A 19,083-nucleotide genomic window follows, 5' to 3' on the forward strand; every position below is an offset into this window, starting at 1 on the left:
GAATGCTGAGAAAACAGACGTCGGCCAGATCAGAATGAAGTCCTCACGCCCATAACTCCGATACCTGGGACACCTCCGCAGGCACCACGGCCCACCATGGCCGCCGTCAATGATATTGAGCGCAGCGACGATGTACGCCGTCCCAGTGTCGCGATACCTCAGCCTTTTCCCTCACAAGCACAGACAATGACACCGACCGCGCTTGATGTGGTCTTTGACCCAACACCAGCAATTGCGATAGATCCAATTGCTCTCATTACTCAGGAATGCATAACGATCACGTCTGCCATGCGGAAACATGCCCGCTGGGCACAGTCTTCAGTGTCTGCCATTCTGGGTGGAGGCGCCACAAGATTGCAAGAGAAGGACTTTCTACGCTCCTCCTCGCAAAGTCGCAGGAGCGGTAAAGGACCTGTGATACTCGACCCTGGCATGGCCAGGCTGAACGTCCCCAACACCTCAGACGACGAAAACTCCAGCTTGGCTAGTCGATGGGGGCTGCGAGGTCGAAAGGGCAAGAGCATGCAGGATAACCCCTTGCTGACTGCCTTTGCGCGTCTCAGAAGAGACCTGGCCGGCTGTCGAGATGTGGCTGCCGTGGATGCCCCCGAGTTGTTACACCCTTTCCTACAGGTCATACGCAGTTCCTCCACGAGCGCCGCGATTACTAGTCTGGCGGTGATATCAATCACGAAGTTCTTTGCGTACAACATTATCACGGTTCGGTCACCACGAATCTCTCAGGGTATGCACCTTCTTAGTGCGGCCATCACCCACTGCCGGTTCGAAGCTAGTGACACGGCGGCGGATGAGGTCGTCCTCCTGCGCATTCTGAGGCTCATGGAGTTGATCATATCCAGGCCAGAAGGCCAGCTGCTGGGTGACGAGAGTATCTGCGAGATGATGAGCACGGGTTTAAGCATGTGTTGCCAGTCACGGCTGTCAGAGGTTCTCAGAAGGTCTGCTGAGATGGCCATGGTCACTATGTGTCAGGTGGTGTTTAGCAGACTGAAGTCCTTGAAGGTGGAAGAGATACCGAAGTCACGGAGTCGGTCGAACACGAGAACGACTTTGCTGAGTGCTGCCGAAGAATTGAAGATCGAACCGCCCATGACGGGCAGCGTCATGGGAAATAGTGAACCGGAGAGACCGAGTGTTGACGTCGACGGACGATCCAGTGTCGACGACGGCACTGGATCCAAGCTTTCCAAAGATCCGCAAAATACCACCGCACCGGCAAAGGAAGATGAGTTCGATGATGTGGAGCCTTACGCCCTACCGTCAATCAAAGAGCTCTTCCGCGTTCTAATCGACCTTCTTGACCCACACGACAGAACACATACGGACGCAATGCGAATCATGGCCCTCAGAATTATTGATGTTGCTCTTGAAGTTTCTGGGCCCTCGATTGCGAAACAGCCTGTTCTGGCAGCACTAGTCCAGGATGACCTTTGCCGCCATTTATTCCAGCTCGTTCGATCGGACAACATGGTCCTTCTGAACAGCTCTCTACGTGTCGCTGGCACATTGCTGGCTACATGTCGACAGCTGCTTAAGCTGCAGCAAGAGCTGTTCCTTTCGTACTTGGTGGCTTGTTTGCATCCCCGTGTGGATATTCCGCAAGAACCAGGAATCGATCCGTCGCTGTATGAGGGTGTGCCTCAGTCTCCTAAATTGGTGAAACCAGCACCATCGCAGCCAAGCAGTGGTCGGTCCACCCCGGTGCCGATCAAAGACAGGCAAAAGCTGGGTCTAGAAGGCGGTACTAGAAGGCCCGAAGCCAGGGAAGCAATGGTTGAAAGTATTGGCACCTTGATTCGCATCCCGGGTTTCATGGTGGAGCTCTTCCTCAATTATGACTGCGAAGTGGATCGGCAGGACCTCTGTGAAGATATGGTTGGGCTTCTTTCGCGAAATGCTTTCCCAGATTCCGCTACTTGGAGCACGACAAATGTGCCACCGCTGTGTCTGGACTCGCTGCTGAGTTTTGTCCAGTTCATTGCCGAGCGACTTGATCATGAAATGCCAGCATGGGCGCCTGAGCGGATAGACAAGTTGCGTTTGCAACGAACAAGGAAGAAGATCATCAAAAGTGGTGCGTCCAAATTCAACGACGATCCGAAAGCAGGTGTGGCATATTTGGTCAGGAACAGCATTATAGAAAACCCAGATGATCCTGTACAGGTGGCTCAGTTTTTGAAAGGCACCTCTCGTGTCTCTAAAAGGGTTCTAGGGGAGTTTTTGACCAAGAAGTCAAATGAACCGCTGCTGATAGCCTTCATCGGGTTATTTGATTTCGAAGACAAACGCATTGACGAGGCTCTTCGGGAAGTCTTGGGATCTTTCCGCCTTCCTGGTGAAGCTGCACTTATCGAACGAATCGTCAATAATTTCACCGAGAAGTACTGCAGGACGGTCGCCTCCGAGGAGATTGCAGACAAGGATGCTGCTTTTGTCCTCGCTTATGCGATTATCATGCTGAACACCGATCTCTACAATCCTAACGTCGCGAAGACACAAAAGCGAATGTCTTATGAGGACTTTGCGCGAAACCTTCGAGGCGTTAACGCAGGCAAGGACTTTTCCCCAGAGCTACTGCAGGATATTTACGAAGCCATCAAAGAGAACGAGATCATTCTCCCGGATGAGCACGAAAACAAACATGCCTTTGAATACGCTTGGAAGGAGCTTTTGCTGAAGACGCACAACGCTGGATCTCTGGAACTGTGTAACTCCAACGCCTTCGATGCAGAAATGTTCAAGGCTGCTTGGAAGCCAATAGTGGCGACTCTGTGTTACGTATTCATGTCGGCTTCCGATGATGCCGTTTTCTCCCGAGTCGTGGTTGGTTTCGATCAGTGCGCGCAGATCGCGGCAAAATATGGGATCACTGAAGCGTTTGATCGCATTATCTACAGCGTCAGTCATATCAGCGGGCTGGCGGCAGAAGTCCCTCCAAGCACTTCCTTGAACACGGAAGTTCAAGTTGGGAAGAAGAGGATCATGGTCAGTGAAATGGCCGTGAGGCTTGGGCGAGACTTTCGCGCCCAGTTATCGACCGTATTACTATTCAGAATATTGCAGGGTCATGAAGATGCCGTTGGGGAGACTTGGATTTACGTCGTACGTATCTTGAGGAACCTGTTTGTCAACTCTCTCATCACATTGCCAAAGTTCGAGCAAAATAGATTTCACAGCCTTGGCCCGATACCTTTACAACCACCATCACAAGTCATCGACCGAGATGGTCGACTCAGCGACAGCGGCATCTTCTCAACGTTTACCTCCTACCTCTCAAGTTATGCCGCCGACGATCCCCCGGAGCCTTCGGAAGAAGAACTGGAGAACACACTTTCATGTGTCGACTGTGTGAAGGCATGTCGACCTGATACTGTCCTGCAGCATGTGGCCTCGCTACCCGCTTCCCAAATCAAGAGGGTCGTGTCCGCTCTGCTGTCGCAGATGGAAGAAATGTCCCCGGTCGTGACCGTCAAGCCTGAACGCCCTATCCCTGTTACTGTGAGGGTCAATGGCCACCGCATGCCGAAAGCTGGACCGGAGTATGATCCTGGCTCGGTGTTTTTACTCGAGCTGGCGACGCTGCTCACCTTGAGAGACGAGGAAACGATTGCTGCAGCCGGAGAGCAACTTACCGGCTCGCTACAGAATGCAGTCAGAGATGCTGCAAATCTCCATCCTCTTGCAGCGTCTAGAGTCGTGCATTACCTTCTTGAATTATTGCGGTATAGCTACGTAAGTGTCTCAACCCCCGCCGACATCTGATGTGAAAGCATGCGACTGACCAAAATAGACCCACGACTTCATGCGTGCCCCCGTCGTTCTACACGCGATTTCAAGCTTCGACGACGCTGTGCTCGACCGAACCGCCTCCACCGTAATCCAAGGACTCTCTAATGCTATTGGTTCTCCTTCTGCCCTACGCAATGAGATCACGAAATCCCCCGATTTCTGGTCGACATTGCAGCGTCTACATCAGCACAAGACAGAAGCAGAGCATGTTTTCGACATTTTGACGCTCCTTTCTACTCCGTCTCCGAGCAAGGCACCAGACCAGCAAGCGCTGACCGCAGATAACTTCGAATCAGCCATTTCCCTTGCCAATGACTTTGCGTCTGCTGGCTCGATCGGCTCCATCCAAGAAAAGCGCCGTGACTTTGCTGCGAAACACGGTCGGCAAGCCAAGCCTGCAAAACCGGAAGACATTGTGGTCGTTCAGCGGGCGAACAAAGCCATTGGGCTGATCTATCAGCTGACTGGTCGTGTCACAGGTTTGATCGACCAAAGTCATCTGGAGAGGAATGAAGCTTGGGCTGCGTATTGGAGTCCGATCTTTCGAGCCCTGTGCTCGCAGTGTGTTAACCCGTGTCGTGAAGTAAGACATCGTGCGTTGTCTGCGTTGCAGCGCACGTTGCTCTCCGAGATGGTGGCAGATGAGAAAGGTGCTGGAAAGGACCAACATCCCGCATGGACAGCAATATTCGATGAGGTATTGTTTCCGCTTACGCTTAGGTTGCTGAAGCCCGAGATATACCAGTTGGATCCGCCTGGAATGAACGAAACACGAGCGCAGATGGGTGGCTTACTGTGCAAAGTCTTTCTCAGGTATCTCGACAGACTGAACGACATCCCACTTCTTCCTCGGAGCGAAGATGATGAGGAAGGGGATGACGAGGAAGGGGAAACCGAGCAAGGTGACGAAGAGCAGCAGAAGACTACCGCCACGGCAAAGGGCCAAGGCGGCGGCAACAAAATGACCGACGTCTGGATCAAGACCCTTGAACTTCTCGATCGTCTGATGAACGCCGGCACCGTGGTTGAACAGCAAGGCGACGCACTTGCTGAGGCTGTCCGTGAGGGAGTGAAAAATACGCTACTCGTCATGGATGGGGCGGGTTACCTTGGTCGCACGGAACAGGCTGCCGGGATAAGCCAATCTCCCCGCAGCCCGCGTGCTCTGGACGACAATGGGCAGATTCAAATCTGGCCCGAGACGGTGAGGCGCTTGGATAGGTTCCTACCGGGTCTGGTGCAGGAGCTGTTCCCTCCGGAACACGAACCTGAGCCTGAACATACTCCTGCGGCTACTACTTCTGGTAGCGGCGGCGGCGAAGACGAGAATCGTAAACCAGGGCAGCAGCAGCAGCGTGTCAGCATTGGGTCACGACCGCAGACGAGAGATGGCGAAAAGAGATGAAAGGGGAGAAGAACAAACACGATGCCCCCGTCCTTTATTGTAGTTCGAATGGAAAAGGGGAAGCGGGGGTGGGTGCTTGGGTTCTTTTTCGTAGCTACTTACCATAGCTAGCGCCATGGGTCTCCCTGTACCGTAGCAATAGGCATTGGGAGACAAGGAGAATGAATGGCAGACTGGACATGAATGATTCATTTATATCTGCCGCCCAAACCACGTATGCACCCACCGGTTGCGGCTGTTACATGCCGTGCGTGCATGCACGTTGTGTCGGTGAAATTAATCCGCAACGACTGTCCCCTTTCAAAATGTTTATGTATTGACCGACTATTTAACAGATTGACTGCTTGAGATACCGGATCTACTAAAGTAGAAGCTGGATCGTGAATGATACGTAGCTCGCTTGCTATGGAACTAATGCTTCTGCTTGCTCTTTCCGCCCTTTTCGTCAGCAATCTTTTTGAAACAACCGTCGTACTGGGAACGAGCTGGCCGGAGAGCCAGTGATGCCTTTTCCCAAGCTCATCAACTCGAGGGAGAGATATCATTCACCACCGCTTCTTTCACCTGATTGGGAGCAGGAATCTCATGGTACTGTTGTCAGATCTCATACAGTTTCCTCATCAAGACAGCAAGCTTGTATACTCTTTCGCGCCTGATTTCTGTCAGCTCCTCACGGACTATGCTTCTCATCAAGTACAGAAAGCTTATGCATAGCTTCATTTCATTTCTCATCCTTGGCCAGTGCATCATCAGCCTCTTTCTTTACACAATCGCAACCCCACTGACGCCGGAACTCGTTGGGAGTCAATGTCCTTAATTTCTTCAGCGCGCTATGACTTGCTCGGACTTTGGCGAACTTCGCTCCCCGTCCATGGTTCACTGCCACGACCTGCCCATGCACAATCCAGGCCGCATCCACTATCACTCCAGAGACCGCTTCGTCGCCTTCATCCTCACTTTGATCAGTGTCTCTAGAGGTGGTTGTGGTCGGCTGGATGCTGCGTTCTTGGACTGTGAGGGAAATCTTCCGACATTGAAATTCTTGTTGAAGCAGATGGTAAAGGTAGGTGGTTGGGTGGCGATTTGCAAAAGTGTCGTATGCCTCAATATCTTCGAAGAAGCGTTTTACGTGTCTCTCAAAGAAATGCTCAATCTCCCGATAGTCGAAGCCGGAGTCGATAAGCACAGCGGCTGCATAACTCTCAACGAGGTCTGCCAGGACCTTTGGTACGTTGCCTCCGGATATATCTCGAGTCCAGAAATCGGGTTTCACGTCCTTTTGTTGCCAGGCCTCTTGAACTTTGGATGCGTAGCGGCCTACATCATCATAAACGGCCGGACTATGAGCATAGAGGAGCTTATTGAATCCTAGGATCACTGCCAATGCGGCGAGAAATTTGTTCGACACCATGGCCATTTTGTGCTCGGTTAACCACTGAGGACCGCGAGTCGGGTTGGTTGAGAACAACCACCATATGCAAACCCAATCTAGGCAAGCATCACCCAAGAACTCAAGTCGTTGAAGATTTTGAACTGGCGAGTGCTGGTCAGAGGAATGAGTAAACGCTGAGCGTGCGAGGCGAGGATGCTTGAATCGATAGCCGGTGGCTTGGAAGAGCTTATCAGCAATATCGTTTGCAATTGGATCGTTCAAGTCGGCCACCCATGGCGCCGGCTTGTACATTGGCAGAATCTCTTTCCACGAGTTGATGGCATGGTCCGGATGTTCCACAAACTTGGAGATGGCCTTGATCCCGAGATCGAACTTTTCCGCAGTGGGCAAGCAACAAGTAGTCATGATACATGCTCCAATAGTGGCCTCACACACGTCAGCTAAAGTCTTCTGGCTAAGCGCATGCTTGCGGTGTTTGCCTGCCAGTTTGATGTTCCGACCTTTCTTGAGCTCCAGAAATTCCGGGTACCATGTGTCACGCCAATGCTCATCTGTAGAGCGGATGTAGCGAAAAAGCTCGTACTGCGGAGCAGATGCAGTGGTACACAGCCGGCTGTTGGAGAGCAAGTCCATACGCTTGCAATGCATTCCCTCTTCGTCGCACGTTGTGCGGTTAAACACTGTGATGGTGGTCATCAGCTTGAGTAGGGCATCACCGATAAATTCCAATCGCTCATAATTCATAGGCGCCCTTGATTCCTTCCTACTACACTGTTCTCCAACATCATCCCCATCCAGAGGCAATGGCCGTATTTCAGTGCCATAGGCCTTTGTATGATCCTCTTGCGTGTAGGCTTCCAGGGCAAGATCCAGAGGCACTTCGAGAAGGTCAAGCTTTTCGAAAGCTTCCCGCACGATCAGATAGTCCTCTAATCGACGCAGGATGGAAGGCCACAGTAGACAAGTTTGGGCCACCGAACACGAGATTCGACCAAGCTCCAAGAATTGGGGGCCAATGTGGCACGTGGCATATCGCGGTCGGCCTACCGGGTATGGCGTTAGGAAATTGCGACCTGCAATAACAACCTTAGCATTCAACACGGGTTGATTTGAATCGTACATTTTGGCGTCTTTTTTCCTTGCTCCCCATGAACTGTCGGAGAATTCGATGATAGAGTTGCTCGATTTCTTCTGAATTGATTTTGCACTTTCAGGAATCGGGTCCCAGATAGATTTTCCTGGCAAGATATCACCCGTAAGATAGCGGGATCTTCCACTTCTTGGATCAACGAGAAATGCATTGCACCATTTCTCTCCGTTTTCCTCTGCCTCTGCCACACTTGCAGATGGCTTCCAGCAGTGGCGTTCTTTGAGTTGCGCGACCGAAAGCTCACCCACGTCGACAATTGAATCAAAAGCTTCCTTTAACTCCCCCTTGGCTGGAGGTGCTAGCCAGTAGCTCATAGATGTCGACTTCTGGGTGTAGACTTTGTTGAAAACGTCGTGGAACACGCCACAAAGAGTAAATGCTGTGAGTGCCTCTATCTGTTCCGGTGTTACCGCCACTGGGTCTATGAATCGGTTGAAATGGACCTGTTTCTCAACATTTTCATCTACAAAGACGGGAAATTTGGGTATGTCTGGAAGCGGTGTGCGCGTCAGAAGCAGCAAGCCATCGGTGCACCAGGACAGGGATTTTGGCCCAACTGTGATGTGGGTGACAAAAAGTTCCGTTGGCAGCGTGGACGATGTCGCACCGCTCTCGATCCAGAAATTGGGCTTCACCTTCTTATCATATTTGTCCTTCTGTTGGGGAACGGCGATTTTGGCATTGTGGTTACTTGGCTTGGCTTTGAAGAATATGCTGTTGAGATTTTCATCCAACAGTTGGGCTTTGCGTAACTTAAAAAGGCAACGCCAGGCAGCAGAGCGCTTCGCGAGTGCCTTGTTTGTTCGCGCCTCGCCGTTGGCACCTTTGACCTGTGCAGTCCGCTCGTCGTCCGTGGCAGGAAGTATGACTCTGTATCGAAACATGTTCTCCTCGACATTGATCATCTCCTCGTAAACTTCTGAGCAGACCGCCCCAATCTTCCTCAAGGAGTCGGCATACCGACTCAGGAGCACTAGTGAATTGGAGTAGTTCGCAAGGACGCCAGAAGAGGTCAGGAAACTGTGGCAACTCGCGTCTTTGGCCATGAGCTGCCTTAATTTGGAACCTTGGCCCAATAGGCGATCGGGGGGGAGCTGTTGACAATACCCTCTTATGTAGTCATCTTGATTGATGGCAAATTCGACGTCTGCTTCCTGGGACTGGTTATCTTCTTCGATCATATGAACGAATATAGAGCCCTTCATCCGTGCCCGCCCACGACTCTGCATGTACTGAATTGGTGTTTTGTACAGATCGAATCTGACCACCACATTGCATTGAGGTATGTCGATCCCCTCTTCAGCGACACTGGTTGCGAAGATGAGGTTGATGGTTCCCGTGCGGAAATTTTCCATGACGGTCTCTTGATCTTTCCACGAATTTCCCAGCGTCAAAACGGACGAGTGACCCATGAGAACGCCGGCTCGGAGATTAGGGATCTGGAGTGACATGAACAAGTCGCAAAGAACAAGCGCCTTCAATCTTTCGCTCACAAACACGATTCCGCGAGTCGTGGCTTCACGCGAAAAGCGGTCCTTAAGTTCGATATACAGCTTCTTCACTTTGGAAGATAAGTCACAGTCCGAGTCAACCTGTGGAGGCTCAAATGAATGGTTTTGGACGATCGAAATGGCCTCACGGATGGCATCTAAGGCCGCCACCCCGCTCTCGTATGCCCTGCTTCGTTCGAATTTCCGGAGAATGACGGCTGATGAGTATTCAGAAGTGGGAAGGGCGTATTGCCAGATTCTGTCTGCTGCCCAGGCGCCGAGTTGCCGGGAAGCCGTGCGTGCGAAACGGAAGTATTGTTCAAGGTCTTCGATGAAGCCACAGAGGGGCTTGAGTTGCAAGTAGAGGGGAGTCTCGAACTCAGCTCTCAGTGGAGGATACAACCATTTGACATCCTTGGCTCGAGGTGCGAAATCGAAGACAGACAGGTCGTTGGTGGTCACGATTTTGCTCTGTAAGAGTGATTGCAAGTCTTCAGCAACGCGGTGAATATCCCGCCGGGAGTCGACAGGGGACGCCGTCATCCCGAAGATACGAGGCTTCTCCCCCTCCCCTCTGAGATAGTAATCTCGAATGATTCTCGAGTATGCGTGGTTCTTCTTGCAGTGGTGGGCTTCGTCGAAGACAATGAGTGAGATTTGATGGATTTTCAGGTGGGAATTCATCAGGCACGCGTCCAGCACCGCCGCTGTACACACGACAACACTGTTCTCCGCAAAGATTTTGTCCCATTCTGCCTTTGCCCATAGGTCGTCCGAGACGTCGCCGAACAGGGGGATGATCTTCTGGGGGAGGTTGTTGGAGAGGAATCGGGCCTGTTGTCGCGCAAGGTGGACGCTGTTCACAAGGAAGAAGACGATCTTTGCTGGTTTGCCCCTGCTTCGATCGATGAGTTCTTGTTGTAGGTAATGTCTAATGAGCAACGCAGCAATGAGGGTCTTGCCACTGCCAGTGTCCAGGACGGCGATGATATTCTCTTCCTTGGCCTTTTCAAAGAGCTCTTGCTGGTAATCACGGGCTCGGTCGATAATCGCTTTAGACCGTTTGTGCTCCTCATCGTGTCGGCTCTGGATCTCGTCGCTGTTGGCGTGAGTGATGAGATAGCGGTTGAGGATTGCCTCGTTAGCCTCTTGCTCGTTGGCGCTTTCTAGCTCGGCATGGTGAGGTTTGGATTCGTCCTCGGACTCTGTGCCATAGCCTGGCTCAGACTGGTCTGGATCAAGCGTAGAGTTGTGGCCCTCTGGGACGACAAGCTTGTCAGGTTCGTCCATCCTGCGGACGGTGGACACGAGCTTCAAGTTGCGTAGACTGAGGAGGAAGTGTGGCCGTGATGGATTTCATGATATTAATTGAGAGATTGAAGATCAATCCGCAGGGAGTGAATGAAGAACGCACGATTACAGAAAGTTGGGGGTGACGGGTAACGCGCAGGCAAGCAAACAAAGGCACAACATGTTGATAGATCGCCATCACTTTGTCTAACCGGTGCCTTCCTACCTCAATGCATCAAGCTTACCATTCCTGTAGCAGTGTCACACCCTCTCCATCTGGTAGAATCTGAAAGGAAGTAGCGGCGGCGGCTGTCTCACACATTCCTAGGCCGGCTCGTTGTGTGATTCCTTGGTCCACCAACCTATTGGCCCCAATTGGTGGCCAGGAGCGAACCACCCAACCGAGCCTAGGTAGCCACGGGCTGCACTATGCCTAGTGAGCCTAGCCAAGGGCGCCCCTTGCATGCATCCAGGGGACTTCTTCTTGATATTATGTCATTCCTTGTCGCGACAAAGCCACCATACAACCATGGCATTGGGATACAGTAAGGACTGAGGCAAATCACCACCAAATACGCACAAAGCTGCACAGCTGCAATGGGGGCTTTGGTGGCCGCATTCATTGCGCTTGTTGCCGTGGCCAGTGCCCATGGCTCTCACTCACAAGAGGAGCTGGCCAATCCAGCAGACGACTGGGCCTTGTACCACATGCAAGAAGAACATCGTACGTGGTCCCGAACCGGTCAACTAGAGATTGTTCCTGACAGACGCGTACAGATATCTCCAACTTTGATCCAGCCTCATTCTTCGCACTCCATGACTTCAACAACGATGGTGCGTGGACGCCTGACGAAGTCCGCCGTACTTATGGCCTCGACGATGAATCTCTGAAATCCACTCCCGCCGCTGCCAAAGACAGGGCCGTCCTTGACGTCTTCAAACTATTCGACCCTCACAGCACCGGCCTCATCACCCGTGATCAGTGGCTCGAGGGCATACGTGCCGGCAAGAAGTTTCCAGACTCTAAGTTAGGCCCAGGCCATCACGGCGACGACGAATATGAGTATGAGATCCACCATTTTGAGAAATACCATGACGAGAACACGCAAGAGGAGGACCTGATCCATCCCGAAGATATCGAGCATTTCAGAAAACACGACATGAGGGAAGACGAGGCTGATCGCATCCTGAGAGAACAACAACAGAGCATTGTGGAGAGGAATATCCCGCTCAAGTTTAGGAGACAGCCATGAGCTTGTGGGCATAGGAATTAGAAAGGCGTGGAGGTGAAAACGGATATCAGCCATTGGGTTTGATCTCGATGTCAAACACACAATGCATAACGCCAGGCGCATACGTCTTGACTTGCTCAACATGTGCACCAGAAACTGCGTAAGGATATGGAGCTTCTCGCTGTACCAGTACATCAATTTCTCTCACAATTTTCCCTTCCATTGCCTTGATCTGCTGGACATCGACGTTCTCATGGACGTGCAACCATCCGCCTGATGCATCTTCGTTCAAACCCGTTACCACCTTGACGCCATCCGGCCAACTGGCTGTTGAAGAGGGAAGGAGTCCAAGATTCGCATGTCTGACATTCAACCGCAGTCCCGTCTTCCTCTTGTCCTTGTCAACACGTCCATATCCGTGTCGCATCTCCTCGAGGACCTTCCACGCCCATTTGTTATTTCCCAGGAAGGCCACGCATCTGACGACTCCTTCCGGATTACCTGTTTGGTCGCCTCTTTCAATCTCCTCCACCAGTTCCCTGATGGCTCCCTGTCCTTGCAGAGTCCCTGCCTCACCGATTCTGACGATCAAGCACCTCCATCCGTTCCTCTCACAGCCCCGCCGCAGCCCTTCGATACTCCATGGATTGAGGTCGAACCCGTAAACTCGTCGCACGCCTCGAGCAAGATAACACGATGCGAAATAGCCAATGCCAACGTAGAAATCGACCACATCGACGTCGCCAACCGGCTGATGCAACTCAGACTGACCCAGGCCGGGGAAATGTGACTGCAGTCCCAGGATCCGTGCTTTCTCAGAGATATTCCCCCGACTGAACATTGTGTATAATGGCGCCCAACACTGCAAAATCCCTTGGTGCTGTGACGTGGATGTCCAGAAAGCCTCGTCGAAATCCTTAGCCGTCGGGTGTAGTATCCTGTCTCGATGCTGGGTGGCGTCGGGCATGGCACCCCAGTCACCGTACACCGGGACCAGACCTGAAGGACAGCGAAGAACGTTTTGTTCCTTGGCCGTAGGATCCTGCACCGTGACGTCTACAGGCTCTTTGACATCGCCGACACCGTCAGCGCCGTCTTGGTCTTTATCGACCTCGGCCGCAATAGGCGCATTGATTGCGACCCGCGAGACACCCATGCCCTTGAACCCCTTTTCAGCGATGCATCGGAAGAGTTCCACCCTGTCAACCTCACTGAGTGCATGATAGAACGCCGTCCACTGCGGATTCTGCGTCGGGAAGTTGGGCGGAAGAAGGAGGAGCGGCGGGTAGAGCGTATACCGCCTTGGCATATCCGCGGCAGCCAGCGTGGTGAGAGCCGCTGGTAATGATGCCTCTTGCTCGCCATCCTCCTTCGCAGCTGGAATCCATGTCGAGCCATCCCTGTTGTCTGCGGTGCACCTGCCACTGCCACTGCCAATGCCATTGCCACGAGCCTGCCATTCTGTGCAGAACAGGAAAATACCTCGGACCAAAGGATTGTTCGGAGCTTTATTCTTCCTGGGCTTCGATGTGCCCTCTTGCTGCGAATGGTAAGCCTGTGGTCTTGTCACTTCTGAAGACATCTCGGTTCCGTGGGATAGTTTGTCTGAACGAAAACCGGCAATGCGTCCGGTGCCCTTCGGCGTTGCGGTGACTACTGACGAGGCATGGTCTCTGATTGGCTGTCAACCCGATGCGGGTCTCTTGTTCCGACATGGAATAAACGACGAAGATATTATCATCTCGAATCGTGAAGACCACGAATGCAACATGTGCAACTGGGTATCTCGATGATGATCTATGACTATATCTCGGAGGCCGTGGCCCTTCTTGATATGAGGCCCCAAGACTCCGCTGCACAAGATAACTCTGTTGCACCACCACTACGTACTCGAGATCCTCGACCCGATGTCGAAAGGACAATGTTACTCCATCTCCCAAAACACAGAGAGAAGAACAGCTTTTGAAAATGTCGATTCAACGTTTTTGACCCTGGCTGATCCTGCCCCCTCCGCCCCAACTCGAAGTTGGACATAGTATGCTTACACTGGCACCAAGGTTGCAAGAGCATGACACTCGCTAAATCAAGTCGGTATCTGCCATCTAAAACCCGGACACATCCAAAAATTCATGACGCCTTCATTAATGCTTCGAACAATGTTTCCTCTCCACCAGGTTGTGCACCTCCCAATCACCCGGCCACACCAATCTCCTTGGCTTGGTTGATCATCATGTCCAATACTGCCTTCTCGTCCGGTGAGAAATCTCGTTTCAATTCTGCGTCAGTTGTCAGACAGCACATGTTGCTTTCCTCCAACTGCCAAGCACCGGGTTCTCTGATATCCCTTGGTTCGATCAGGTAGTGTTCAAACTTGCCAAACTTCTTCTGTTTCTTGTCGGCGAATTTGTTGTCCAACAGCCATCCATTGAACCAGAGCGGCTTGCCTTGGAGATCCAGATGGAGAAGCTGTGGAGCGCAGATAGTGTAGTTCGAAGGCTCGGGCTTCTCCTCGGGCTCCTGCTCCTCGGGTTCTTCGGGGACTTCGTATTCTTCCATAATCTCTTGCCCGTTCTCGTCCCGTCTGGGCTGGCCGTTTTCGTCCACGACTGGCCTCTTCTTTTTCATCATCCTGGGCTTCTGTTCTTGATCTTTGGGCTCTTGAACAACGCCCATCGTGCCAGCGTCGCCTTGATGAAAAGCGTAGTCCTGGTCTCCGACAAGCTCCCAACCGAGCCAGAAGGTCTCTTTGTCACCTGGAGAGATTGTCAGCAAAGGCAGCCGCCGAGGATCAGAGACCAAGCCTACCGTATACCATGTCATATATGCCGACCCTGCCTTCTTCTTTATTTCCATCTCGGTCAGGTCCATTCATTCGCGTGACCAGGAGGAGCGCAATGAAGTGGCGCCACTTGTCAACCACCACAACGCCCGATTCTTGCATGTGGCCGCTATCGCCCGTCCAAAACCGGCTCTGCTTCACTTGTCTCGAAATGGGCTTGGGCAAGATTTGCTGAAGCCACCGCTTCTTCGACTCTGGCATGATCAGACGATCCCTGAAGAAAAGAGCACCGGATTTCTGGTACGACGGATCCTCGAACAGGACTTCCGGGTTGACGAAAAACAGACTGTCGGCATCAATGAAGATTACTTCACGGAAACTGGAATACAAGATTGCGAATGGCTTCGCGGCCCAGCCCGCCAATTTCCAGCCCTCGTCGTTCACCATTTGCGCTATGTCCCGAGTGAGTACGCCATCCAGACTTTCCAGATCAGAACGGTAGTCTTCAGAGAGATCTGAATCACCCAAGTACATGATCTCAATTGGCAGGTTGCATCCAAGTTTTCGAAACGTGGGGATAATCGTGAGTAGGAATGGGGCCTGATCATCACCTGCTGTCAGAACGATACCTCTACCACCCTTCTTGAAGTGAGAGTGGAGAGTCATGTGGTCAGGGAAGTAGGGTGCGGTCCACGGGAAGAGCAGTTGTCCGAATTTGACCAAAAAGTATCGGTACGCCTCGTAGGAATGGATGGTTTGGGCCAGAGAGGACTCGCCGATGTCGTCGTCGGAAGGCTGGTGCTGATGGTGTCGCAGATATTGGATAACGTCGTCCCGCACGTAGCTGCCGCCTTCTTCATCGAAAGTGAGATGAAGCTCTTCCCAAGCCTCAAAGAACTTCTTATACTCGCGGACCCGCAAACCCATTTCGCGAAGCTTCTCCTTTCCGGTACCTTCAACGGCGCGTAGCAAGTCTCTGCCTTCCATTTCGCCCGGAAGAAGACTGATTACTCGTGCAAGAGCCTTCTCGAACTTGGGACGTTCGGAAAATGAGCTTGGGTTAGCTGGCGCCTTGGATGATCCTGAATGGCTGGATCCCTTGGGAGAATAGGACTTTGGTTGTGCGGCCACATCGTTCTGCTTGGGGGAAAAAGGCTCTTCGTCCAACGAGTCTGGCTGTTCTGAAGCCTTCGGATTTTGCATGGGTGGTTCAACCGGAGGAGCCTCAAACCGCATGTCAGGATTCGATTTCGGTTCTGTGGGCTCACGCATTATCGTATTGCCAGAGAGCTGTTCTTGGCCGAGGGCGTCATTTTGCGGTGCTCGAAATATGGGTTCGGGATCCGATGAAAAGTCTTTTGATCTGTCGGCAGGTGATACAACCTGCGGCTGGATTGTCGAAGTTGGGTCCCCAGAGGTGAGTAAGTATATTAGTGGAATGCATAACAGTAATATAATAATAAAAAGTCCTTGTCGCGAGCGCAGACTTCGTCGTGTTGGTCCAGCATTGGGTAGGCCCGGGAAAGAGCGACCCTCTTTGAGGGGCGCATGTCTTGGAGTAAACATGCCTCCAGGGGAACGCAGCTGAGGGTCGATGTCGATAGTTGTTGAGTGTTGCTCAATTCCAATGATAGAGGTTGACGCCAGATGTCGATTAAGCCGGCCAATATGCCCCAAAAACTCAAAAACGGTGTCTTAATAAGTGGCGAAACACGCGTTCCAGACGCGACAAGGGGCCAGCTGTCTTCCCCTTTACGCCGTCGCAGCGATCTCCAAAAACCCAACCAGTCTAGTCTAGAGTACGAGATTAAATGATTGCTCAGAGATGGCCATGATGGGGACAAATTGAAGAAGATGCAGAGTTGCCGGGAGGGATGTCGTTGGAAAAGAGATCTGAACACGAACGAACAAGGGGGTTCGAAGATGGATGGTCAGAAAACTTGATCAAGCAGCTGAAGACTCGTATCCCTTTGCCCCCTCCCATATCGCCCCATCCGGACTAGCGCACTTCGGCTGTCGCTTCCATCTTCGGCTCCACTTGTTTCACTTTTGATGCTGCGCCATTGCCGCCTTCTTCCCCTTATTGTTTCTTTTCATCAGGCCAACATACGACATCCCCCTACAACAGAGGAAGCAGGAGGTCGGTGTGCATTCACTTAGTACAGTACTACAGTATTAGCACATGCTCCACCAACCATGAAACGCCTGTCTCATGATTATGGTGCCACAGATCCATGTTCCTTCCGTCGATGACTTGCATGAGATCCCGCCGTTGGGAGATCTGCAGCTAACCCTGAACACAGTTGTGAGGAGGCCTGGGCACATGGCTATAAATAGAGGCCCCAAAACAATTTCCCCCTTCGCTTGAAAACGTCAAAGCGACAGAACTTCAGGATATGCCAAGCAATGTCAATGTCCAAGGGCACCGTCAGTCGATGCAGTGTTTGCTGCAGAGGTTGTTGCTGGAGACATATCCTGTGCCACCTGCAATCATATCCTCTCGGAATGGTCACGCCATCCTTTGTTTGGGGAGCTTGGGAACCAACAGCCACACAGCCAAGCACAGCACTAGGGCGGCCAAAATGATGGGTTGCAACACCTTGACTCCCTTTGCATTTGCAATTGCCCCAACAGCAAATGGCAGCACACAGGCACCACTCGCCCCAAAAGCAGCGGCAAACCCCACCGCGGGTACATGCAGCCTCTTGGGGAGCAACTTGGTGAGGGCCACAATGGCTGCGGGGAACAGAGGCCCCAAGAAAAAGCCCAGCATGCCAACCATGACGGCGCTGACGACGAAGTTGGGAATGAGCCAGAACATCAACTGAAGGGCCACGCTGCACAACAAGTACACGGCTATCGCGTGCTTTTCTGACTTGAATACCCGAGCTGTCACGAAGCCGAGTATTAATCGACCGACGGTGATGCCCAACCAAAAGCCCGTCGATGTGAGGCCGGAGGCAAACGGCGAGCCTTTCCTGACATGCCACATGAAGGTCACAATCCAGCCACCAACACTGACCTCGACACCCACATAGATAAGCAGAAACACCGAGGCGAGCATGGTCACCTTCTGCTTCACCGCTTCCAGAGTCTTGCTCTTGCCCTTCGCTCTTTTGCGGAGTGGATTGAGTTTAGCGAAAATACTTCGTTGCTTGTCGACTGGACTGCCGGCAACAGTGTTATCTGAGGTAGGAGTGCTTGATTCGGAGGTTTCCATATCGGCGGTCTGGGGATGCTCAGCTTTATACGCCCGTCCGTCTGCTTTCCAGAAAGTGCCGACGAGAACTACAACCTCAATAGCTGCTGCACCCACCATAAGATAGTAAAACTCGTACCATCGCCAGCCCGCTTTAGTGACCAGTGTTGTCGCGATCAGAGGCGAGAGTGCGGCACCAAGGCCGTAAAAGCCGTGCAAGAAGCCAAGCACTTCGTTTGGGTTAGCCATGTCGCCAATCCAGGCATTCCTGTGGCCGCAAGTTTAGTATTCATGACACGAGAAGGCTAATGACTTCAACCCACCAGCCGCTGTCGCCCAAGCCATTACCAAAGCCGGCGAGAATAAACACTATTACCAAAACTGGATAAGGTGGGTGAACGCATATGACGGCTGTGGCAACGGGTTAGTTACGGATTCCATTTAGATGTCAACATACTCACTGTAAGCACACAAATGGGACATGCTCATGATCCACGCAACTCCCCTTTGTCCGTACACGGTATGAATGTAGTTGTTCAATAGAGCAGACATCGTGTAACCAACTATGGGGGATAGAAATATCAAACTGATGACCGTATAGTTGACGCCGTAGAATGTTTCGAGGTAGGGTATTAGCGCTCCGTATGCACCGTCGTTGGCACCCAAGATAATGAAAGAATAGAAGGTTCCCAGACAGCGCCACAAGTTGATTCTGGGGGAGTTCCATTTTTGCAATTGAGGTGTAGCGGTCGAGGGAGGAGGCAAGGCTCCAGCTGATATATCTTCATAGACGGGTGGCCTCTTGCCCATATCCTGCGGTTGATGGGACCGCGACGGCATCTCAAGGGCGACCGTAGAGCCTCCATAAGATGATGAGTTATTGAGCTGCATTCTGCCAGGTCTCTTATATGGCTTTTGAGATTCTCAGGAGAAGATCAGGGCTTCACGCGTAGCAAGATGGGCCTGAGATGGGTTCCAGACCTTGAAAGGAGACATAGATGTCCATTCAAGAAATATATGTGCTCACAATTTCCAAGGATATGCGGTAAGGAAAGGATCCTCTTGTCATAAAAGTGAAAGCGAGTCAATGCAAACCAATGATCTCACCTGTCCGAAGATTAGCCGGGCATAGACGGCGGCGCAGACCGTGAAGAGATGGCGGGCCGATATTCTCGAAGAGGATCTTGGGCTGAATCAGGAAGACCAGCCAGGTACCGCTTTCGGAGCCATGAACCCTCGCTGAATTGTTCGGTTGAATTATTCTGCTGTCATCCACTTGGCATTGGTGGGAGCGGCTGGTGGTGCGAGGAGTGGAGGAGGTTCCTATGTACATCA

General features: G+C 52.1%; 6 protein-coding genes across 6 annotated transcripts; 2 read left to right on the plus strand and 4 right to left on the minus strand.

Annotated features, from left to right (window-relative positions):
• Positions 1 to 96: 96 nt before the first annotated feature.
• On the plus strand, positions 97 to 5,215 carry AYL99_00835 (hypothetical protein; the record flags this gene model as incomplete). Its single annotated transcript, XM_018832351.1, has 2 exons — positions 97 to 3,753; positions 3,812 to 5,215. The coding sequence occupies 2 exons, from the start codon at positions 97 to 99 to the stop codon at positions 5,213 to 5,215; spliced, it is 5,061 nt and encodes a 1,686-aa protein (XP_018698230.1).
• A 728-nt stretch (positions 5,216 to 5,943) lies between these two features.
• On the minus strand, positions 5,944 to 10,538 carry AYL99_00836 (hypothetical protein; the record flags this gene model as incomplete). The annotated part of the gene is made up of 2 exons (XM_018832352.1): positions 5,944 to 5,948; positions 6,002 to 10,538. 2 exons carry the CDS (start codon positions 10,536 to 10,538, stop codon positions 5,944 to 5,946), a joined length of 4,542 nt encoding a protein of 1,513 aa, XP_018698231.1.
• A 597-nt stretch (positions 10,539 to 11,135) lies between these two features.
• On the plus strand, positions 11,136 to 11,791 carry AYL99_00837 (hypothetical protein; the record flags this gene model as incomplete). Its single annotated transcript, XM_018832353.1, has 2 exons — positions 11,136 to 11,262; positions 11,316 to 11,791. The coding sequence occupies 2 exons, from the start codon at positions 11,136 to 11,138 to the stop codon at positions 11,789 to 11,791; spliced, it is 603 nt and encodes a 200-aa protein (XP_018698232.1).
• Positions 11,792 to 11,837: 46 nt separating this feature from the next.
• On the minus strand, positions 11,838 to 13,352 carry AYL99_00838 (hypothetical protein; the record flags this gene model as incomplete). Its single annotated transcript, XM_018832354.1, has 1 exon — positions 11,838 to 13,352. The coding sequence occupies one exon, from the start codon at positions 13,350 to 13,352 to the stop codon at positions 11,838 to 11,840; it is 1,515 nt and encodes a 504-aa protein (XP_018698233.1).
• A 608-nt stretch (positions 13,353 to 13,960) lies between these two features.
• AYL99_00839 (hypothetical protein) lies at positions 13,961 to 15,821 on the minus strand (the record flags this gene model as incomplete). Its single annotated transcript, XM_018832355.1, has 2 exons — positions 13,961 to 14,523; positions 14,576 to 15,821. 2 exons carry the CDS (start codon positions 15,819 to 15,821, stop codon positions 13,961 to 13,963), a joined length of 1,809 nt encoding a protein of 602 aa, XP_018698234.1.
• Positions 15,822 to 17,058: 1,237 nt separating this feature from the next.
• Positions 17,059 to 18,639, minus strand: AYL99_00840 (hypothetical protein; the record flags this gene model as incomplete). Its single annotated transcript, XM_018832356.1, has 3 exons — positions 17,059 to 18,016; positions 18,072 to 18,159; positions 18,210 to 18,639. The coding sequence occupies 3 exons, from the start codon at positions 18,637 to 18,639 to the stop codon at positions 17,059 to 17,061; spliced, it is 1,476 nt and encodes a 491-aa protein (XP_018698235.1).
• Positions 18,640 to 19,083: the final 444 nt, after the last annotated feature.

This window comes from Fonsecaea erecta (genome assembly GCF_001651985.1).
Source record: "Fonsecaea erecta strain CBS 125763 chromosome Unknown Scaff1, whole genome shotgun sequence".
Taxonomy (NCBI): Eukaryota; Fungi; Ascomycota; class Eurotiomycetes; order Chaetothyriales; family Herpotrichiellaceae; genus Fonsecaea; species Fonsecaea erecta.